This window comes from Cheilinus undulatus, linkage group 20, assembly GCF_018320785.1.
Source record: "Cheilinus undulatus linkage group 20, ASM1832078v1, whole genome shotgun sequence".
Classification (NCBI taxonomy): Eukaryota; Metazoa; Chordata; class Actinopteri; order Labriformes; family Labridae; genus Cheilinus; species Cheilinus undulatus.
The window spans coordinates 2,548,803-2,570,343 of NC_054884.1; the positions used below are offsets into that span (position 1 = coordinate 2,548,803).

Genomic DNA, 21,541 nt, shown 5'->3' on the forward strand with positions numbered 1-21,541 from the left:
GCCTTTCCCGCTGCCGACAGGAGCAGATTGTTAGCGTGTTTAAACTGTTTTTTCAGCCAGTGGGAAAGGGGTATCAGATTAAATCGCAGTATGGGCTGCTGCAATTTCCAAATCGCTCAAGTTGCAATATTTCTTTGACTTGAAGTGTGCCAAAACAGCAGTTCAATAAAGCATAATTTATTGCAGCGGCAGAGATTGTATGCACATTATGCAAACATTCAAGTGTCAGATGTTTTCATAATGGTTTACAAAAATCCTCCTTTTGTGTTTTATCTGTGTTTTCCTTTGTCAAAATGAAGGACGTAAAAATGACAATGCCCTTTAATAAAGCAAATGACATCAAATTTGCAATATGAGAAAAAATAACTATCTCATTCTATCTCAAACTGATGGAGCTTAGCGTTAGTTCACCAAGTCATACAAGTTACGATCAGCTGATAGCCAGCTTCCCCTCCTCCACCCCAGCCACCTCCTTTATAGTATAAAGCATGTTGCACCATCATATTCAGATTCATTTTACTTTGGATTAGTTATTTCTGAACTGATGTGCTCCCTGCAAAGCCAAAGCAGCTGCTGACCAACCTAGAGAGCATCTTTTCAGCAGAGCCTTCTCTGCCAAGTAAAACTGTAGTACATTCTGCACTAAAATGGTTGCTAGTATGATGAGTTTCCTGGCAGAATGTCGGCGATAATATGGAATGATTTGTTGCTTGAATTTGTTAAGAAATACACGAGGAACCTAAGAATAATCACATTTTAAATTGCAATATTGAGAAAAAAAAATCAAAATGAGATTATTTTTGCAAATCGTTCAGCCCTAGTTTTTACTGGTAACATACATTTTTGTCCTTCTCTACTTTCATTGGCATTATTATTCCTGATAACAGTAACGTTTAGCATTAGCATCCTAGCTAAACTTTAGCTCTGCCGTCTCTACAGGTGAGATTCATGAGCTGCTGTTGTCTTCAGTCGCCTTTCCCTAAAGCATGCAGACGGGCAGACATTGTCAAAGTTGGCCCTTTTTCATATTAAGTCCACATGATTTGATTTCTGAGGTGCAGAACTTTAACTGGAAGACGTTTTGGCGAGAGAGCACCTCACTGCGAGATTACAGACGCGGACCCAGAGCATGGCGGGGCGGGCAAGCAGCAGAGCCTCAGTCAGCCGATCTCAAGTGTTAACACAATCCATAGACCGGTTCATGCCTCTTTTTTTCCGATCCAGGGCTCCATGGACCGGTACGTTGATGTTAAGATGGGTCAGCTGATCCACATCAGTTCGTCTGTACTTCATTAATATTCACTGTAATAATCGAATCACTGAAACTCAAATCCTGAAAGAAAACTCCCTGTGGACATTTGCTCTAATTATTGTAAACTAGCTTATCTACCTCATGTAAATCTGCCGAATCATTGCATATTTTTTACTTCTGATAATGTCTAGTCAGCATTTCTTGCCCCTTTCAACCATACTAACAATGCACACAGACTTACTAGTTAAAATACCTGACTATCTTACTTTTTTATTCTTTCCCCAGTTTTTTTGATTTCATATTCAAGTTGAATTTCTGCATTAGCATGCAGTAAAGCTGATTCTGATTCTGAGTCATAATCAGGATCAACACTGAGATCATGGTTATAATTCACTGATTTTAAAACATCTGCATCACACGCATTTGTTGAATTTAAGCATTCTCACTGTTTCACTGCATAAACATCTGAAAACAAGCAACTAAGACAAGCTAACAAATAAACTAATGTTTTAACAGTAAAGCTCTCAGTCATCTAGAACAGAGCTCGTCCTAGCATGAGGCAGAGAAAAGTAGGGATGCACATTGTTGGATTTATGCAGATATGTTGATGTTTTCTTGCTGATTTAGCTCACACTAAAATAAATACCGATACATAAAGCTGTTTTTACATTTATTTATCCCTTTGTTTTTGTAAAGAACAGTCCTGACAGAGTGCTCAACTCAACACAAGTGCAAAGAATGAAACCAGCTGAAGAAGACACAATCAAGTTTAAAGAATGAAAAATAAGACTAAAAACTCGAGCTGAGTTCAGTCTGAGTCCTCCCTAAAACTCTACACACGTTTCTATGCTCTGTAGTGATAAGGATGTTGGATTGTAGCCAATATTTGCTGATATTTCCACACTAATTTTAGCAGATACTGATACAGACAGCTTTTATATGGTAAGAAAAACGCCGGGTCTTTGCTGTCGTAGACCTGACCTGTGATTGGGATTAGTACTCCTAATTTAACAGCAGGTTTGGTGAGTGATCCTCTAAGACAGTCCTTCCTGACAAAGAGCTTAAAATAACTACAAAAACACAGATTTCTGATCCCAAAGGAATGAAACTAGCTGTAGTTCAGACTGTAAACTCCAGTCCTTAGAAAACAGGAAGCCAGATAGTAGGGGTGGGAATCACTAGTGGCTCCACAATACGATATTATCACGATACTTTGGTCACATTTCCATGTTATTGTGATTCTAAACATTTTACTATACAGTGAGTATTGTAGTACCACATATTGTGATCTTTAACATTCTTTGAACTGTTTAGCTGATTCAGCCTTGCCCTCATGTTTGTTGTATTTCTGCAGTATTTTATTTTCCTGTCGCACTAGTAAACCTCATGTGTCATCTGCATCTCATTCGTGCCCTGCTTGCATTCCTGATGTCCTTCCCCTGGTGCTGCCATGTCTGTCGGACAAACTTTCTCCTGCTCTACGTCACCTCTGCCGACCTCACTGGACAAACATTTTTTATAGACATTGTCATAGACTTCAGTTCATATTAGATTTAATTTTAAAAAATCAGTACTTGGTGGACGAGACGATACAATAGATCACCAGTGGAAATATTGCGATACTATAGTATATTGATTTTTTCTCCCACCCCTACCAAATAGCAGCCCTTAGAATACCAAAATGATGCCGACATGTCATTCATTGTTATTGCGAAGAAAATCCCATTTCTAAGGGAGTAACACAAAGAAATCAACTTCTCAGTGTTCTGTAGAAACGAGCTTCTATATTGTTAGATTTTCACTTGTATTATGTCAGGTTTTATTTTTGGTTCTGATTTCAGTAGTGCTGTTGATGTATGAGAAAATGTATTTTTATTGATCCCAATCTTTAAGTGTTTTAAACATCCCCACTCACTAGATTTGAACACAGTCAGCCTAAAACAACCGACAGTAAAGCTCGGGTCTTTGCAGGAACACTTGTGAATGTTTAGTTGTGATGCTGTCATAGTTAGAATGTAGATCTTTCCCTCACACACCTGGTTTAAGGTGTCTCGATTGATCGATTGCCAAATGAGAAAATCTTTTCGTGTTGCTGCTGCCAGTGTTTGCAGAGTTTAAAATGATTATTGACGCAGGAACCAGCTCATCAGGCTCATGAGAATGTAGGCTAGACAGCCACACGATCCCTGTGGCTTCAAAATACCTGACATGTTTAAATATTTGTGATGTTTTTTTTTCATGTGACAGGTATGTAGATGGAGTAAAGAAGGCTGTCTTATCTGTAGGTGACGAAATCAGTAGTAAAGAACTAAACATGGAGCAGTTTTACTGCAGTGGAGAGAAAGATTCAATTACATTTAGGCCTACTTCACTTCTGTTTTTACCAAATGGATTCATTTCTCTTTTTCTAGCTGGTTAAAGTGAATTTATTTCTCTTTTTCTAGCTGGTTAAAGTGAATTTATTTCTCTTTTTCTAGCTGGTTAAAGTGAATTTATTTCTCTTTTTCTGGCTGGTTAAAGTGAATTTATTTCTCTTTTTCTAGCTGCTTAAAGTGAATTTATTTCTCTTTTTCTGGCTGGTTAAAGTGAATTTATTTCTCTTTTTCTAGCTGGTTAAAGTGAATTTATTTCTTTTTTTCTAGCTGGTTAAAGTGTTTTTATTTCTCCTTTTTGTAGCTGGTTAAAGTGAATTTATTTCTCTTTTTCTAGCTGGTTAAAGTGAATTTATTTCTCTTTTTCTAGCTGGTTAAAGTGAATTTATTTCTCTTTTTCTAGCTGGTTAAAGTGAATTTATTTCTCTTTTTCTGGCTGGTTAAAGTGAATTTATTTCTCTTTTTCTGGCTGGTTAAAGTGAATTTATTTCTCTTTTTCTGGCTGGTTAAAGTGAATTTATTTCTCTTTTTCTAGCTGGTTAAAGTGAATTTATTTCTTTTTTTCTGGCTGGTTAAAGTGAATTTATTTCTCTTTTTCTAGCTGGTTAAAGTGAATTTATTTCTCTTTTTCTGGCTGGTTTAAGTGAATTTATTTCTCTTTTTCTAGCTGGTTAAAGTGAATTTATTTCTCTTTTTCTGGCTGGTTAAAGTGAATTTATTTCTCTTTTTCTGGCTGGTTAAAGTGAATTTATTTCTCTTTTTCTGGCTGGTTAAAGTGAATTTATTTCTCTTTTTCTGGCTGGTTAAAGTGAATTTATTTCTCTTTTTCTAGCTGGTTAAAGTGAATTTATTTCTTTTTTTCTGGCTGGTTAAAGTGAATTTATTTCTCTTTTTCTAGCTGGTTATAGTGTATTTATTTCTGTTTTTCTGGCTGGTTTAAGTGAATTTATTTCTTTTTTTCTGGCTGGTTAAAGTGAATTTATTTCTCTTTTTCTAGCTGGTTAAAGTGAATTTATTTCTCTTTTTCTGGCTGGTTTAAGTGAATTTATTTCTTTTTTTCTGGCTGGTTAAAGTGAATTTATTTCTCTTTTTCTAGCTGGTTAAAGTGAATTTATTTCTCTTTTTCTGGCTGGTTAAAGTGAATTTATTTCTCTTTTTCTAGCTGGTTAAAGTGAATTTATTTCTCTTTTTCTAGCTGGTTAAAGTGAATTTATTTCTTTTTTTCTGGCTGGTTAAAGTGAATTTATTTCTCTTTTTCTAGCTGGTTAAAGTGAATTTATTTCTCTTTTTCTGGCTGGTTAAAGTGAATTTATTTCTCTTTTTCTGGCTGGTTAAAGTGAATTTATTTCTTTTTTTCTGGCTGGTTAAAGTGAATTTATTTCTTTTTTTCTGGCTGGTTAAAGTGAATTTATTTCTCTTTTTCTAGCTGGTTAAAGTGTTTTTATTTCTCTTTTTCTGGCTGGTTAAAGTGAATTTACTTCTCTTTTTCTAGCTGGTTAAAGTGAATTTATTTCTTTTTTTCTGGCTGGTTAAAGTGAATTTATTTCTCTTTTTCTAGCTGGTTAAAGTGAATTTATTTCTCTTTTTCTAGCTGCTTAAAGTGAATTTATTTCTTTTTTTCTGGCTGGTTAAAGTGAATTTATTTCTCTTTTTCTAGCTGCTTAAAGTGAATTTATTTCTTTTTTTCTGGCTGGTTAAAGTGAATTTATTTCTCTTTTTCTAGCTGCTTAAAGTGAATTTATTTCTCTTTTTCTAGCTGGTTAAAGTGAATTTATTTCTCTTTTTCTAGCTGCTTAAAGTGAATTTATTTCTTTTTTTCTAGCTGGTTAAAGTGAATTTATTTCTCTTTTTCTAGCTGCTTAAAGTGAATTTATTTCTCTTTTTCTAGCTGGTTAAAGTGAATTTATTTCTCTTTTTCTAGCTGGTTAAAGTGAATTTATTTCTCTTTTTCTAGCTGGTTAAAGTGAATTTATTTCTCTTTTTCTAGCTGGTTAAAGTGAATTTATTTCTCTTTTTCTAGCTGGTTAAAGTGAATTTATTTCTCTTTTTCTAGCTGGTTAAAGTGAATTTATTCCTCTTTTTCTAGCTGGTTAAAGTGAATTTATTTCTTTTTTTCTGGCTGGTTAAAGTGAATTTTTTTTTTTTTTTTCTGGCTGGTTAAAGTGAATTTATTTCTCTTTTTCTAGCTGGTTAAAGTGAATTTATTTCTCTTTTCCTAGCTGGTTAAAGTGAATTTATTTCTCTTTTTCTAGCTGGTTAAAGTGAATTTATTTCTCTTTTTCTAGCTGGTTAAAGTGAATTTATTTCTCTTTTTCTAGCTGGTTAAAGTGAATTTATTTCTCTTTTTCTAGCTGGTTAAAGTGAATTTATTTCTCTTTTTCTAGCTGGTTAAAGTGAATTTATTTCTCTTTTTCTAGCTGGTTAAAGTGAATTTATTTCTTTTTTTCTAGCTGGTTTAAGTGTTTTTATTTCTCCTTTTTCTAGCTGGTTAAAGTGAATTTATTTCTCTTTTTCTAGCTGGTTAAAGTGTTTTTATTTCTCCTTTTTGTAGCTGGTTAAAGTGAATTTATTTCTCTTTTTCTAGCTGGTTCAAGTGAATTTATTTCTCTTTTTCTAGCTGGTTAAAGTGTTTTTATTTCTCCTTTTTGTAGCTGGTTAAAGTGAATTTATTTTTTTTTTCTAGCTGGTTTAAGTGTTTTTATTTCTCCTTTTTGTAGCTGGTTAAAGTGAATTTATTTTTTTTTTCTAGCTGGTTTAAGGTTATTTTTTTAACCTTTTTCTAGCTGGTTAAAGTGAATTTATTTTTTTTTTCTAGCTGGTTTAAGTGTTTTTATTTCTCCTTTTTGTAGCTGGTTAAAGTGAATTTATTTTTTTTTTCTAGCTGGTTTAAGTGTTTTTATTTCTCCTTTTTGTAGCTGGTTAAAGTGAATTTATTTCTCTTTTTCTAGCTGGTTAAAGTGAATTTATTTCTCTTTTTCTAGCTGGTTAAAGTGAATTTATTTCTCTTTTTCTGGCTGGTTAAAGTGAATTTATTTCTTTTTTTCTAGCTGGTTTAAGTGTTTTTATTTCTCCTTTTTGTAGCTGGTTAAAGTGAATTTATTTCTCTTTTTCTAGCTGGTTAAAGTGAATTTATTTCTCTTTTTCTAGCTGGTTAAAGTGAATTTATTTCTCTTTTTCTAGCTGGTTAAAGTGTTTTTATTTCTCCTTTTTGTAGCTGGTTAAAGTGAATTTATTTCTTTTTTTCTAGCTGGTTAAAGTGTTTTTATTTCTCCTTTTTGTAGCTGGTTAAAGTGAATTTATTTTTTTTTTCTAGCTGGTTTAAGTGTTTTTATTTCTCCTTTTTGTAGCTGGTTAAAGTGAATTTATTTCTTTTTTCTAGCTGGTTAAAGTGTTTTTATGTCTCCTTTTTGTAGCTGGTTAAAGTGAATTTATTTCTCTTTTTCTGGCTGGTTAAAGTGAATTTATTTCTCTTTTTCTTGCTGGTTTAAGTGTTTTTATTTCTCCTTTTTGTAGCTGGTTAAAGTGAATTCATTTCTCCTTTTCTAGCTGGTTTAAGTGTTTTTATTTCTCCTTTTCTAGCTGGTTAAAGTGAATTTATTTCTCTTTTTCTAGCTGTTCAGAGTGAATTCCTTTTGATTTCCTCTCACTACTGAAGCTACATTCAGCCTCCTGTTTGTTGTCTTAGATTGTGTAACCTCCAGCTGTTGTTTATCTGCTGTTGTTGGTTTTTCATGTGTACCTCAGGAAGGCCAGAGAGCACTACTGTCACGTTTCCACCAAAACTAACAGGAACCTTTTGTCATGAATATACTGAACTTAGCAAGGACCTGAATGGTTCCCCTAAGCAGCTGTTGTTGATGTTAACCTCGGTCTTTAGACCCAGATACGGCAGGTTTGGTTGTCTTCTGCTGGATTGAACAGATTTGTTCTAGAAGGATGCAAGAATACTGTTAACCCATGGTTCAGTGCATTCCTCAGTTCTTTGGTCCTTTTGGTTCTGATTGTCCTGACCAGTCCAAATGATGTTTTTATTCCATATTTAGGCATTTTAGGTGACTTTCAGATCAGGGACCCAGGCCCAGACCCAAGGACACTTGAGCTCAAAGTCAGATTCCTTTGATCAGTGAGGAAAACCTAACCCTGACCCTGACTCGTGGGGACTGCAGTTTTAACCCAGCTGAAAGGGGGTTGGCCACCATTGCCTTTGGAGCTCTGAGCGTGGGTTTGCACCCCCACCCTCTTCAACTACATCACCTGTAGACACCTTCACTGACAGCCCTGAGCAGAGGAGTACTGATGCTGCAGCTGTTAGATGAGCTACGTGTATGAAAGCTGTGGGCAGCGCCCTCAGGCAAGCGTACGCTGAGTGTCGCTGGTGGTGCTGAGTTGTCACATCTGACTCTCAACTGTTCCCAGTCAACCTGAGGCTGTCGTTTCAAGTCACTTCCTGGAACGGGACTTCCCTACAGGACTCTCGCATATCTGCAGTCAGCGGGGAGGATACCTGGATGGGTAGGGTACGGGCCTGGACCATGTCTGGACCATGACCAGCACAAAGCTGAAGAAGTACAGGGCCAACATCGCTGCTTTGACATCAACGCAGCATGTGTGGAGGCGGGACGGGCATGCTCTGGCCCTGCTCTAGAGTATGACGCAGTACGGCACAGCTAGGCGTGGCCCAACTGGTGATGGAAGAGAAGATCAGCACGGCTTGGTTTGGCTCAGGATGGCCAAAAGTCATAGTGGACATAACAACACTCGTGTATGGCGTACCCATCAGAGAGTAGAGTAGTAAAGTCAACTCTAAACGTTTCCTGTCTCTTCAAAACCCGTTATATCTGTGCAGCATTGGCTCATTTCATCCTCTGAGCCGCACAGTAGGCGTAGAAGCAGGAATAGTGTTGCTGATGGAGTCTCAGGATTAATAAAGACATCCACAGGAGCAGGATGGACTCCATTGCCTGCATGGTACAGAATCAGATTTCCCCAAGTTCATGACCCATGAACCATCGGATGGTTGCTGTGGTTCTCTCTTCTCCTACAGTCATACCTCCACCTACTGTACTGTCTAGAGAATGTTCACGAGTTTGCTCAGGCAGGGAGAGAAAGTAAGGAAACTAGGTCCTCCAAAGGTTCCTAGTCCCTGTGGACAGTTCCATCTTAAGCTGAAGAGCTTCTAAAGAAGTGTCCAGGGTTTTTATTAGAAGAGGAAAGATGAGTGAGGTACAGAGCAGATCCTACCGTGAGCGTGTTCTCTCAGTGCTTGTTTCTCTCTTAGATCATTAGTTTAGTCTCTGTTGTGTCCTGTAATTGATCCCAGACTTGAGGCCCAGATGGGCTCTTGAACGCAGCTTTAGAGCCAAACAGCAACGTCAGCATCCTCTCCTCCTGTGTATGTGTGTTTGAGCGAGGGGGGAGTTACTCACTTTGTTTCTGTTTCTAAAGTGCGTTCAGCTCTGCGTTAACCCCTCAGACTCCTGGCTGCACACACATGGCTTATGGTTACATCACTTCCTCTAATCTCCCCGTGACCCGGCCCTCGCTCCCTGCTCTGACGGAACCAGAGAGGCTTACTGATGATACTCCATCCGTCCTGGCTCATCCAGCAGCCTGCAGGCTGTTTGAGAGCGTCTCCACTCTGTCAGCTATCCAAACAGGCAGCGGGGAGCTCGTTGCACAAGCAGGTTTTGTAAGGACTCGATGTGGACGCTGCTCGGACCAGTTAGCTCCTCTCACCGAGCCATTACTGGCCTAAAGCTGGGTTACATAACTGCACATAAACACGGTTAACTGTGAGGTGGAGGTAGGGATGGGCAACTTATCCCGTTTTTAGATGTGTTGATGTATTCTAGCTGCTGGTCATACGTTTGTAAGATCCATAGTAACTGGCTGAGAGAGGGCATTATCAGGACAAAAGTGTGTGTCCATGCCTGCTCATTATTGCATTCAGGTGTTTCAGTCAGACCCACAGCTGATTAAATCATCAGCTAGCCATGCAGTCTCAGACGTGTGATCCTAAATGGGCCATCCTGAAGAGATCAGTGACTTCCAGCAGGTACTGCAATGGATGACACCTTTAGTGAAGCTTCATCCCTGCTGGATATTCCACAGTCAACTCTCAGTGATGCCCAACACTGCTGATTCCGTAGCTGAAGAGTTTTGAACTTCTTGTGGCATTAGTGTAAATACTTAAACTGCAGCAGGAGCTTCATAAATGGGTTTCCATGGTAACTGCTGCATCCAAGTCTCAAATCACCAAGTCTAAAGCCAAGCATCAGAGCACACCGACACTGGACTGTGGAGCACTCTTTTAAGACACTCTTTAACCTCTTTTCACTCGTTCATTTGGACATTTCTGCAAGATTTTTGCCACTCTTAACCCTTTTTTGGCCATTTTTTTTCTACTTTTAATTTTTTTTTGGCCACTGCTTGCCCATTTTGCCACTTCCCTGCCACTTATTGCTCCTTCCAACCCATTTTAACTACACTGCCTGGCTATTTTTTGCTATATTTTTGCCACTTTGAAACCATTCTTGATACTTTGCCATTCTTTAACCACTTTTCCTGCATGTTTTATCCCCTTTGTGCCACTTTTATCCATTGTTGCCACTGTTTAACCCCTTTTCATTACTTTTTTTGCACCATTTTTGTCATTTTTAACCAATTTTTGAAACTTTTTGCCCCTTTTTTCCTCCTTAACTCATATGGTCACATTTTAACCTCTTCTTACCACTTTTCCTGCCATTATTTTCTCCCTTTGTGCCACTCTCAAACCCATTTCTGTCCATTTTTGCAGCATTTGTACCAGTCTTAACCCATTTTTTTTAAACATACAGTATATATATTTTTTCTGTCCATTTTTGCAGCATTTGCACCAGTCTTAACCCATTTTTTAAACATACGGTATATATTTTTTGAATATTTACTTATAACGGCTGACAAGTGAGTTTTTGTTAAAAAAAAAAGATCAAATGTTAAGCCATTCAAAAAAAGTTTCAGTATTACTTGTTTTTGGGGTGGATTTAACAGCTGCAGACATTTGAAGTCATTCCTTAAAACCAAAACATTTTCTTTTCTTCCTTTTTTAAATTTAATGATCTTCTGGAAGCCGGATATTAAGCTTTGAGGGGCCTGATTTGGCCCTCGGGACGCCAGTTGATGATCAGTGCTCTACAGAATGAATGGACACACATTCCCACAGAAACAGGCTTTTATAGCTGCAGAAGGAGACCAACTCCACATTAAAGTACATGGATTTGAACACAACATTGGTCCTCTCTCTCCTCCCTGATTTTCTGTCTCTCTTCAGCTATTCTGAAAATGAAGACTGAAAGCCCAAAATAATTTTTAAAGGAGAAATGAAGATGCACATTTTGTTGTATTTGCCAGGCCCTAGGAGAGGGTACAGCTTTGTAAAATGTTCCAGTGTAGAGAAAGTGGTAGTGGCGACTTAGAGCAGATAAACTCAGTTACCCCGTGCAGAGAAAGCTCCTGTAAAGCTGCGTAATGCTGTAAAAACGCCATGAATAGGCCGTTTAGCTGAGTGAATCTGAGCCCTAAATCAAAGTTGTAGAGAGAGCTCCTCTTAGAAACAGATAGCCCACATGGAAAAGTTATGCAAAGAGAAGAGAGCTGGATGTCAGACGGACAGTATCCAATATAAACAAAGTCTTTGTTCAACAGCGCTGGAATAAAAGGTGGGCCGGGGGGAGGGGCCGCTGCTGCTGGAGCCAAAGAACATTCATTTATTTCAATCAATGTGCTCCACCAGAGTTTTTATTCCCCTACAAGTTCCAGGTCTGTTGTCACGGTTTTCACTGGGTCACATGAACAGTTTGTCCTAAGAGAGGTGAGGAGTTCGAGCGGAGAACCAGAGAGAGGAGGAGAAGGAGGAGGAGGAAGGAGGCAGGATTAGGTTTAATCATACGTGGGAGAGAGGCAGAGAGAGGCATGATGGGATTGGAGGAGTGGGAGCATGAGCAGAGAGGAAGTGAGGGGTCCTGTTTCCCACCATGTGAGGTTTTAATGATGCACTGTGGAGTCAGAGTTTACACTGAGGATGTAACTTTAACATGTTAGCAGTGTTCCCACACAGATACTGACTTAAGAATGGGAACGCAGATGTTTGCATCACTCAGTGATGGACGCTGTAATGTCGTATATCTGACTACTATTAAAGGCCTCATATTATGAAAACACACTTTTTCAGGCTTATCTAACAAAAATATGTGACCCCTGACCTTTCCACTATCCCCCAAGAATCACAAGTTCTCAGATTTTCCCCTCATGATGTCATATGGGGAGTTGGAACCGCCCCCATGTTTGGTCGGTCCTCCCCGCTTAGGAGGAAGTTCCGTCCTTCTCTCTCAGCTCCTCCTCTTGTCCAAAGGGGCGGAGTCAGACAGCTCATTAACATCACAGGCATGTTTTGGGGACCTATGAGACCAAAACTTCTCTTAAAGGGCCGAAATATGTGACTTTTAGGACACATTTGGTGGCTGTTTACATGACACTGACTTCAGATCAGAACTGTAACCTGGCTGGAATTAATTTCAGTCCCTGGATTGAGTGTTTACTTGCTGCAGTGAGCTTCCTTATCCCTCAACAGTGACTCACAGGAAGTCGCATACAGACTCAATTCAGAAAAATGTGTGATACATGAAAGGTAGTCCATGCTGGAGGAAAAAAAGCCATTCATATGTACACAATGACTCTTGGACTAGGGAGGCCCGATATTGGAATTTTTGCAGATATCTTATGTGCTTATATTTACCAATTCATTTTAGCCAATACAAATATTTAAGTATGCGTTTTAGACAAGAAATTTCAGTCCTTTTGGACACTTAAAGGTTTGAAGATGACTGAGGAAACAAACTTTAGTCCTTAAAACACTTTAACGTTTTAAAGAATGAGGAAAAATGAAGAAAAAGACCTTAACTGACATACTGTAGGTTCGTTGGTTCAGCCTAAAATTCGACTAATTTATTAGGATATAAGGACAAAATTTACAGTCGATATGTGCTGAAATACACAGGCAAAACATCGGATGTAAATATCAGCAGAAATTTTTATATCTGCTGATACCAGACTGATAACATCGTAATATCTTGGACACCAAACTGAACCGTTGAGTATGTCAGTGTCAGTTGTAGCATTCCTAGTCTAAATCAGAAACATACTAACTATGCAAAGCCGATGGATTGTCCAGATTTCATGTCTGTCATCAGACTAATCCATCTTAAAACTTCAAGCATCAGCGGCTATAGCAGCAGTTTGATCTGAACGGGACATTTCTTTATTAAAGGAGAGCAGAGAACCACACTGGAAGATATTCTTGATGTTAAAGATGTTTTTGCTCTTCCCCTGGCCGGTTTTAGTAGGAGTTTCCTTCACTTACTGGCTCCACTGATAGTGAACGATCCGAGAGGTCGTGTTAAGTAGTTTTCTCCTTTGTGGTGGCGCATGCCTACTACATCATATGTTTAGTTCCTCTGATTGTCCTGCACTGATGTGACAGAAGGAAATTCATGCTCAGAGTTTTATTTTGAAAGGTTCTGCCCATGCCAACCACCGTCTATGGTAGGGGTCATCAACTACGTTCATACAAAGGCCACAGTTTGGTGACAGTCAAAAAATGAAATTTGAATATTTTGGTCCAAGCAACATATTTTTGTGTCAGTTTTTGTATTTTCTTTCAAAATAGCTTTAACAGAGAGATAAGTCCCTATTTCCTGTGGGCAATGAAACCATCCATCCATCCATCCATCTTCTTCCACTTATCTGAGGTCAGGTAGCAGGCGCAGCCTAAGCAGGGAAGCCCGGACTTCCCTGTCCCTGGCCACTTTGTCCAGCTCTTCCTGGGGGATCCCTAGGCGGTCCAAGGCCAGCCCAGAGACATAGTCTCTCCAGTGTGTCCTGGGTCTTCCCCGTGGGTGTGACATATTGGGTGTTTCCAAGATGGATGTGAACTATCTGATATGTCCAATTACTAACAATGCAAGCTACAGCTGACAGCATCAGCCCACTTTGCAACATCACAAAGAACAACATTCTCACTCCTGTTGACCCAGAAACCTCGGGATCCTGCAGGGTTTTACGATGACCGAGCTGGTAGCAGAGGGAAACTTCACCATGATTTTAGCTTTCTACTTCTACCAGAGTTAAATGCACCTGTTCACTAAAGATGAAATGAGGAGTAATGTTGAATGTGTTGAATCTAAATAGGACAGCAGCTGGGATGTGAGACGTGTGAGCGGTTTCCTTAGGTGTAGCGTGTGCTGAACAGCGTGTTCTTTACTTTACATTCATCAGGACTGAAGATGTGCTTCTGCTCATGGTCTTTCTGCAGCAGCTGCTCTGGATTTCCTCTTATAATCGGATGTTTTGTCCTCTTACTGCTTCAACATCTCTCTGCAGGACAGCAGAACGAGGGGGAAACCATTTATCATCTCCTGCCTAATTAACAGACTTGTTTGATTTATCTGGGTCACAAAATGTTCCTTCTCCAAAATAATCTTTTAAAAGCTTCCAGCTCGTCCACACTGCCTTCACAGACACGTTCTCACACGTCTTAGCCCGGCACATATAGATTTATGGAGGGCATGCAGTGACATGGAGCAGTTTAAGAAGCTCAGAGTAATAATCACATCCTTCCTCAGAGAGGAGATATGTCAGGTTTGTGTTCAAGTGTAGGAGCGTGAGCAGAAGGGAGAGCTGCTGGGTAATCTTTAACACTTAGAGCAGAATGAAGTGTTAGCAAAGAACAGCTGATTAATCCTGAAAAAACAGACGACCAGCAGGTAAATACAGCAGAGTAATGTGTACATAATCCTGTCAGAATCAGTGCAAAATGAACAGGCCAATCACTAGAGCTGTCATTGATTTGCAGTGAAAGCTGAGGACCTTTTACATTAGTGAGGAGTTTCTTCCACATACATAGGGGCGTAACGGTTCACAGAGGTGGAGCACGGGTCTAAGACAGTACAAAAAGTGTAACAAAACAATGAAACAGGACAAAACATACATTTTTTATAGAGTCTCCGACAATGTGGTGCAATTTTTTTCCCCAGGCACACATCTGCAACCCACTGAAAAGGGCACCAGTTGAGAACCACTGCATTAGTGCATACCTTTTTTTACATGTTTGAAATTAGAATCAATCAATCCTATTTACCATCTAGTGTTATTCAAATCTATCAGTGGTAGTTGCTACAGCCTGTGATAGGTTAAACATGCAAAATGGAAGACAACATAGAAAACAATCTGATATCTCCCGATCTGAAAAAGTAAAATAAACAACATAAACATGCAAATTAAAATGTGTGCAATTTAGAGCAACGTATGAACTTAATGATTATAAAGTGTGCCGCCACACTGTTTTTAATAAAAAGCCGGTACGGTGGATACTCGTGTTGGTCAGTGAAGGATCACAGATCGGCTCATGTCGACACAGGAAGAGATGCTGCAGAGGAGTCTGAGCAGGGCGCTTAATAACAAGGGCTTGGCAATCAATCGAAAACAAGATTAAATCGCAGCAGTTTTCAAATCGCTGAAGGTGCAACATTTCTTTGATCTGAAATTGATGTCAAAATACCAGTTTAAAACTTTTGTGCAGCAGGGATGTTATGCAGTACATAATTATGCGATCATTCAAGTGCCTCTTTTTTAGAATAGTCAAAAAATCCAACTGTCTTCATTTTTATACTTTTTTCCTATTAAATATGAGAATGACAAAACAATTCATATCCAGTTTGCAATACAATTTAAAATGGTCCCAGTTTGGTATTTTGTAAAATTGTTCAGCCCTTGTTTAGTCTAATAATGTGTTGGTTGTGATATAGAATGATTTATTGTTTGTGTTTGTTGGAAAATACAGAGGATGAGGAACTTAAGGATTTGCAATATTGGGTGAAAAAAAAACGTCATTACATTATTTTCCCAAATGGCTCTGCCCTATTAATAATACATTTGTTGTCTGTCTATGGACTGTGACTACTCGTTAGCAGCAGTAATATCTTCTACCCTCTCTGCTTTCACATCATGAGGCTTTTTAAAAACAGGCTGGAGATAGGAACACTGACAACAGGGCAGCGGGTCTCACTGCTCCACCTCTTGTAGCAGGCAAGAGGCTAACTCTCTAACAGCTTTACTCTCTCATGTTGTCAGAAACATGCTTTTGAAGGACACGCTGATGTACTGTTTAGCTCATAGATCTCGTGGAGTTCTGCACTGTAAGAAAAAATTAGTTGAGCTTACTTAAAAAAATTACGGAAAGTCGTTGCCTCAAAAATAACAAGTAAACTACACTTGACTTTTGTGAGTTAAAAAATCTTGTTTGTTAGTAGTGTGCAGTACTTGTTCTACTTGAACTATTTAAGTATTCACTACTAGTTTAAAATCAATTATTTTAAGTTTTCACAACTGAGATTCAAATGTTAATTTAAGTTTGCAGGACTTAGCCTAGATCATCTACTTTGAGTGTGTAATACTTAATATTTTTAGTGCATTGTAAACACTGATAAGTTAATAGTACTTACAGTATCTTACATAACTGATTACCTTAGAACACCTTAGTACAAAAGTTTTGTAAGTCATCATTTCACCACAGGTGGACTATCTTGTGCCACCACTTGCAACAATGGCTGTTGTCAACCCAGTTCATCAATGACAGTGTGCCAAACAGCTTTCACTGATGCTGACAACAGTGTCAATGCCCCCTATGGGCGGGACATCTTTAATTGAGACAGTAACTTCACTCGTGGTGCATTTTATTTATTTATCTTATTTCACCTTTTTTTAACCAGGAGAAAACCTCATTGAGATTAAAAATCTCTTTTTCAAAAATGTCCTGGCAAAGACAGCTGCAGCAAACAGAGTGCATAAAGGTTTAGTGCCCAAAGGCATTCTGGGAAAACTGCAGATTTGCCACAACTCAAATAATATGAGTTATAACAAAAAATACTTAAATTGTTTGAGTACTGTTCACTTAAAACTGAAATAAGTTCTATCAGCTCATAAAAATAGAGTTCAAATCGCTGTTTTGGATTTTTAAGTTAACACAACTTAATTATACCCCCTTTTACTTAATTTTTTTAAACTAAGTAAACTTAAGTAAATCAAGCCCTTTTGCTGTTATGGCCAAGAAGTACAATTAACTTGTTTATAATAAGTATTTAGAACAGATTAAGAAGAACTGAGTAATTTCAACTCAATGTTTATGAGTAAAATGGATGTTGCTTTTTCCAGTGTGGTTAGAAATGAAAACTCAATTCCAGATGAAGTTTGGAGGTATTCCCGAATGTTTTTGGTGGATGAGCTGGTTCTAAGAGCTCGGTACTTGTGTGAGCAATGAGAGATGGCTTCTAGTTGAGAGATTGTCCCCTCTTTTGTTGTCTTTAAGTCTTTCAACAGTCCGGTTGGTAACAGATGATGGTACTCTGTTCACCCCTAAATAAAACTGCAGCTGCTGTACAAAATACTTATTAACAGCATCTCATGCCAATGACGAGCCTGTAGGAATCAATCAGTCAGTATGCCATCCAAACTGCTCCATGCTGTATAAAGACATCAAGTATGCTTCAGTGCCAAAAGATTGCCAATGTTTTAGAGCAATTCTGATGATGTGCAGAAGTTTTCCTGCAGTTTCGGATGATTAAAAAGGCTGTCACATTCAGTGCTGGGTGCCTAGGACTAATATTTAGTTGTTCATTATCAAATCAGCGATTTAATCCATTAGAAACTGCAAGTAGACTTTCTAAATTGCACAAATAAGTTGTTAGCCTTTTAATACAATATTAATTTCTAGGTTGTTGTGAATAAGTAACCCACAGACAGTTCTTTAAGAGACAGAAATATGAATTTAGCATCTTAATGAGACACTAAAGAAGTCCAGAAACATCCGTTTGTGGCAGTTTGAATGAACTGCTGCAGCTTACTCTTTCTCTCTACACAGCTTTGCTTAGAATACAGACTGAATATCCAACTTTTTATAAAGCTTTGGTTGTTTTTGATACTGGTCATCCTTACATTTCAAGGGTTGTATGGTTTAAAAACATGGTAATGCAGAATATTCAAAATTTGACAACCTTGTATTTTTGTTTTTCTTCAGATTAGTTTAAAAAAAGTGCGAAATTGTTATAAATTCTCATGTTTTAATCACTTCTAAAGGTTTAAAGTGAATGATTTATATATTTAAGGGCTTAGAAGCATCCAGAGATACTGCAGAAATGTCATCACAACAATCAAAAACATAATAATGCACATTATAATCTCCTTTAGAGGAGTTTAAAGAGTCGACATGCTGCTCTGTGTTGCTGTGTTTCCACGCCTATAGAATGCTCTGCCTCTGCGGTCTGAGGTGGTTTGTGGTCACAGTGGCCCACAATGTGAACCAGGACTGGTGTGTAGATGTGGGTGTGTGTTTTGTGCGTCTCCTGTGCTGTGGGTAACCAGGACAGAGATGCAGTCAGTCATCAAACGGCGCTGATTACAGCACGCCGCTCACTAACTCACTGGCTGGTTTCTCTGTGGCTGCAAAATGAGAACAGAGGCAACAACATCTGGACCCCTAAAGACGCCACCGTCCCTCATTCCCCTCCCCCTCGACTCACACGCTCCCCCAGTTTTAATGATTACCTAAATTGCTCTTTTTTTCTGCCTCTCTCTTTTACAGGCTAAGCCTATTTATGGTGGATGGCTGTGTTTGGCCCCTGAGGGAACCGATTTTGACAATCCTATGCAGAGATCTCGGGTAAGAGCGTGCATTACCAGCCTGAACATTTGTTTAATGGATGCATGTACACGATGTTGGGATCAATACAACAACACGTTTACAACACCAAGCAAACCAAGCAATAATCAGCTTTTAAAACTGAAAGATATGGTGTAAATCACAAGGGACAGTCTCACTGGTCAAGCACCTTAAGTTTCTACCAAGCCGTCTGGTTCACATGATATTTTCTTCTCCCTTAATCTCTTTGTGATTGTAAATTTTCAGTCTTCATGTTGGACAGACATTGTACTCTCCTCTGCATCTGGACATTCCTGTTCATTTTCATTATAATATCAGTTACTCTCAGACTCACTCATCACAATCACAACTAAAAAACAACACATCATCCACCCATAAGTCTAGTTTAGAGGTTGTTTTACACTCACACTTTCCCAATGATATGTCAGGGTCAGATGATAGCAGGAAGTGTAGAACAGCAGTTATAAAAGAAAATGTGAATGTTGTAAAGTTAGTCCTTCAAAGCTCGAGGTGAACCTGCAAGCTTCAGTTTTCATCAGATAACTGCAGCATGCTAGCAAGGATGGAATGTTTTATAGACCGTAAAGAATGACATCATCTTAATAAAAAAGGATGGAATGTTTTATAGACTGTGAGGAATGACATCATCTTCATAGGCAAGGATTGAATGTTTTATAGACCGTGAGGAATGACATCATCTTCATAGACAAGTATTGAAAGTTTTATAGACTGTTAAGAATGAAATCATCTCAATAAACAAGGATGGAATGTTTTATAGACCGTTAAGAATGACATCATCTTCATAGGCAAGGATGGAATGTTTTATAGACCTTTAAGAATGACATCATCTTCATAGGCAAGGATGGAATGTTTTATAGACCTTTAAGAATGACGTCATCTTCATAGGCAAGGGTGGGATGTTTTATAGACCGTTAAGAATGACATCATCTTCATAGGCAAGGATGGAATGTTTTATAGACCTTTAAGAATGACATCATCTTCATAGGCAAGGGTGGGATGTTTGATAGACCTTTAAGAATGACATCATCTTCATAGGCAAGGGTGGGATGTTTTATAGACCTTTAAGAATGACATCATCTACATAGGCAAGGATGGAATGTTTTATAGACCTTTAAGAATGACATCATCTTCATGGGCAAGGATGGAATGTTTTTTAGACCTTTAAGAATGACGTCATCTTCATAGGCAAAGGTGGGATGTTTTATAGACCGTTAAGAATGACATCATCTTCATAGGCAAGGATGGAATGTTTTATAGAGCGTAAAGAATGACATCATCTTCATAGACAAGTATTGAATGTTTTATAGACTGTTAAGAATGACATCATCTCAATAAACAAGGATGGAATGGGTTATAGACCGTTAAGAATGACATCATCTTCATAGGCAAGGATGGAATGTTTTATAGACCTTTAAGAATGACATCATCTTCATAGGCAAGGATGGAATGTTTTTTAGACCTTTAAGAATGACGTCATCTTCATAGGCAAGGGTGGGATGTTTTATAGACCGTTAAGAATGACATCATCTTCATAGGCAAGGATGGAATGTTTTATAGACCGTTAAGAATGACATCATCTTCATAGACAAGTATTGAATGTTTTATAGACTGTTAAGAATGACATCATCTCAATAAACAAGGATGGAATGTTTTATAGAACTTTAAGAATGACATCATCTTCATAGGCAAGGATGGAATGTTTTATAGACCTTTAAGAATGACATCATCTTCATAGGCAAGGATGGAATGTTTTATAGACCGTTAAGAATGAAATCATCTTAATAGACAAGTATTGAATGTTTTATAGACTGTTAAGAATGACATCATCTCAATAAACAAGGATGGAATTTTTTATAGACCGTTAAGAATGACATCGTCTTCATAGGCAAGGATGGAATGTTTTATAGACCTTTAAGAATGACATCATCTTCATAGGCAAGGATGGAATGTTTTATAGACCTTTAAGAATGACATCATCTTCATAGGCAAGGATGGAATGTTTTATAGACCTTTAAGAATGACATCATCTTCATAGGCAAGGATGGAATGTTTTATAGACCTTTAAGAATGACGTCATCTTCATAGGCAAGGGTGGGATGTTTTATAGACCGTTAAGAATGACATCATCTTCATAGGCAAGGGTGGGATGTTTGATAGACCTTTAAGAATGACATCATCTTCATAGGCAAGGATGGGATGTTTGATAGCCATTAAAGGAGACATTATATTTATTGGCAAGAATGGGTTGTTTTATAACCATTAAGGATGACATCATCTGTAAAGGCCAGGGACTGAATGTTGATGAAGCTGGGGCTGTTGAAGCTTTTTTTGGAGGGTTTTCCCTCGCTCCTCTCCAGTCCCACCCACTTTTCCACAGGTTGTGTGCAGAAAGAGTCAACATGAGTGATAGAGGGTTGGTATATCTGAGTATCAGCCTCAGTAATGATGCATCATTCATGAACGTGTTGTTTTTAGGAGCTGTCTCTTTTATTTGAAGGACAGGAGCTGGCTCCTGTTTAAGAACCAGTTTCCTTTCTTCCATCCTTTATCGTTTTTAATCCACATTTCAAAAGCCAGACTGGTACCAAACGAGGAGCCAAATTGGGAAAACAAGACCTGCTTTTATTTATAAGCTGAGCTAAGTGATCCAGATCCCTACAAAGAGATGATTTCCCATCACAAGGACTGAGATAGACAGTCATCGTCTGTGGAAACAAAGAACGATCAGGATTTATCTGACAAACTGGACTGAGCCAAACAGGGACTGCTTGGTTGAAACAGACCATATGTGAGCACTGTGTGACTCCGGCCCTCTAGATGGAGGTCTTTAATTCAAGTCTATCACTGTTTCTCTTATCATAGTTTAAAGGCACAGTATAAATGGTGTTTGAGTGTCTTAAGGTCAAATTTACTGATAAAATCTAAATAAATGTTAACAATTGTAAATACAGTCGTGTTTTTTAAGACACATCCATGTGCACACTGATCTAATTCTTACAGACAAACTAAGTCTTTTTCCTTCAAAGCCTGACCAGGGACGAGGACTGTGAATTAGTCATGGCTTCTGTGATTAAATACAACAGGCCCTATGTACTGTCCCTGATAGATTAAATACATTTCTCTGGAGTTGTTTTAGTAGCTTTGGTA

At 38.2% G+C, this 21,541-nt stretch overlaps 1 protein-coding gene across 4 annotated transcripts in view; it reads left to right on the top strand.

Annotated features, from left to right (window-relative positions):
• Nucleotides 1-21,541, top strand: part of LOC121528066 (myosin phosphatase Rho interacting protein) — an 85,902-nt gene that overhangs the window by 2,749 nt on the left and 61,612 nt on the right. For all 4 annotated transcript variants that reach the window (XM_041815195.1, XM_041815194.1, XM_041815196.1 and 1 more), the window contains exon 2: nt 18,296-18,373. In XM_041815195.1, the coding sequence (XP_041671129.1) occupies nt 18,296-18,373 (78 nt within the window). The remainder of the gene's footprint in view (nt 1-18,295; nt 18,374-21,541) is intronic.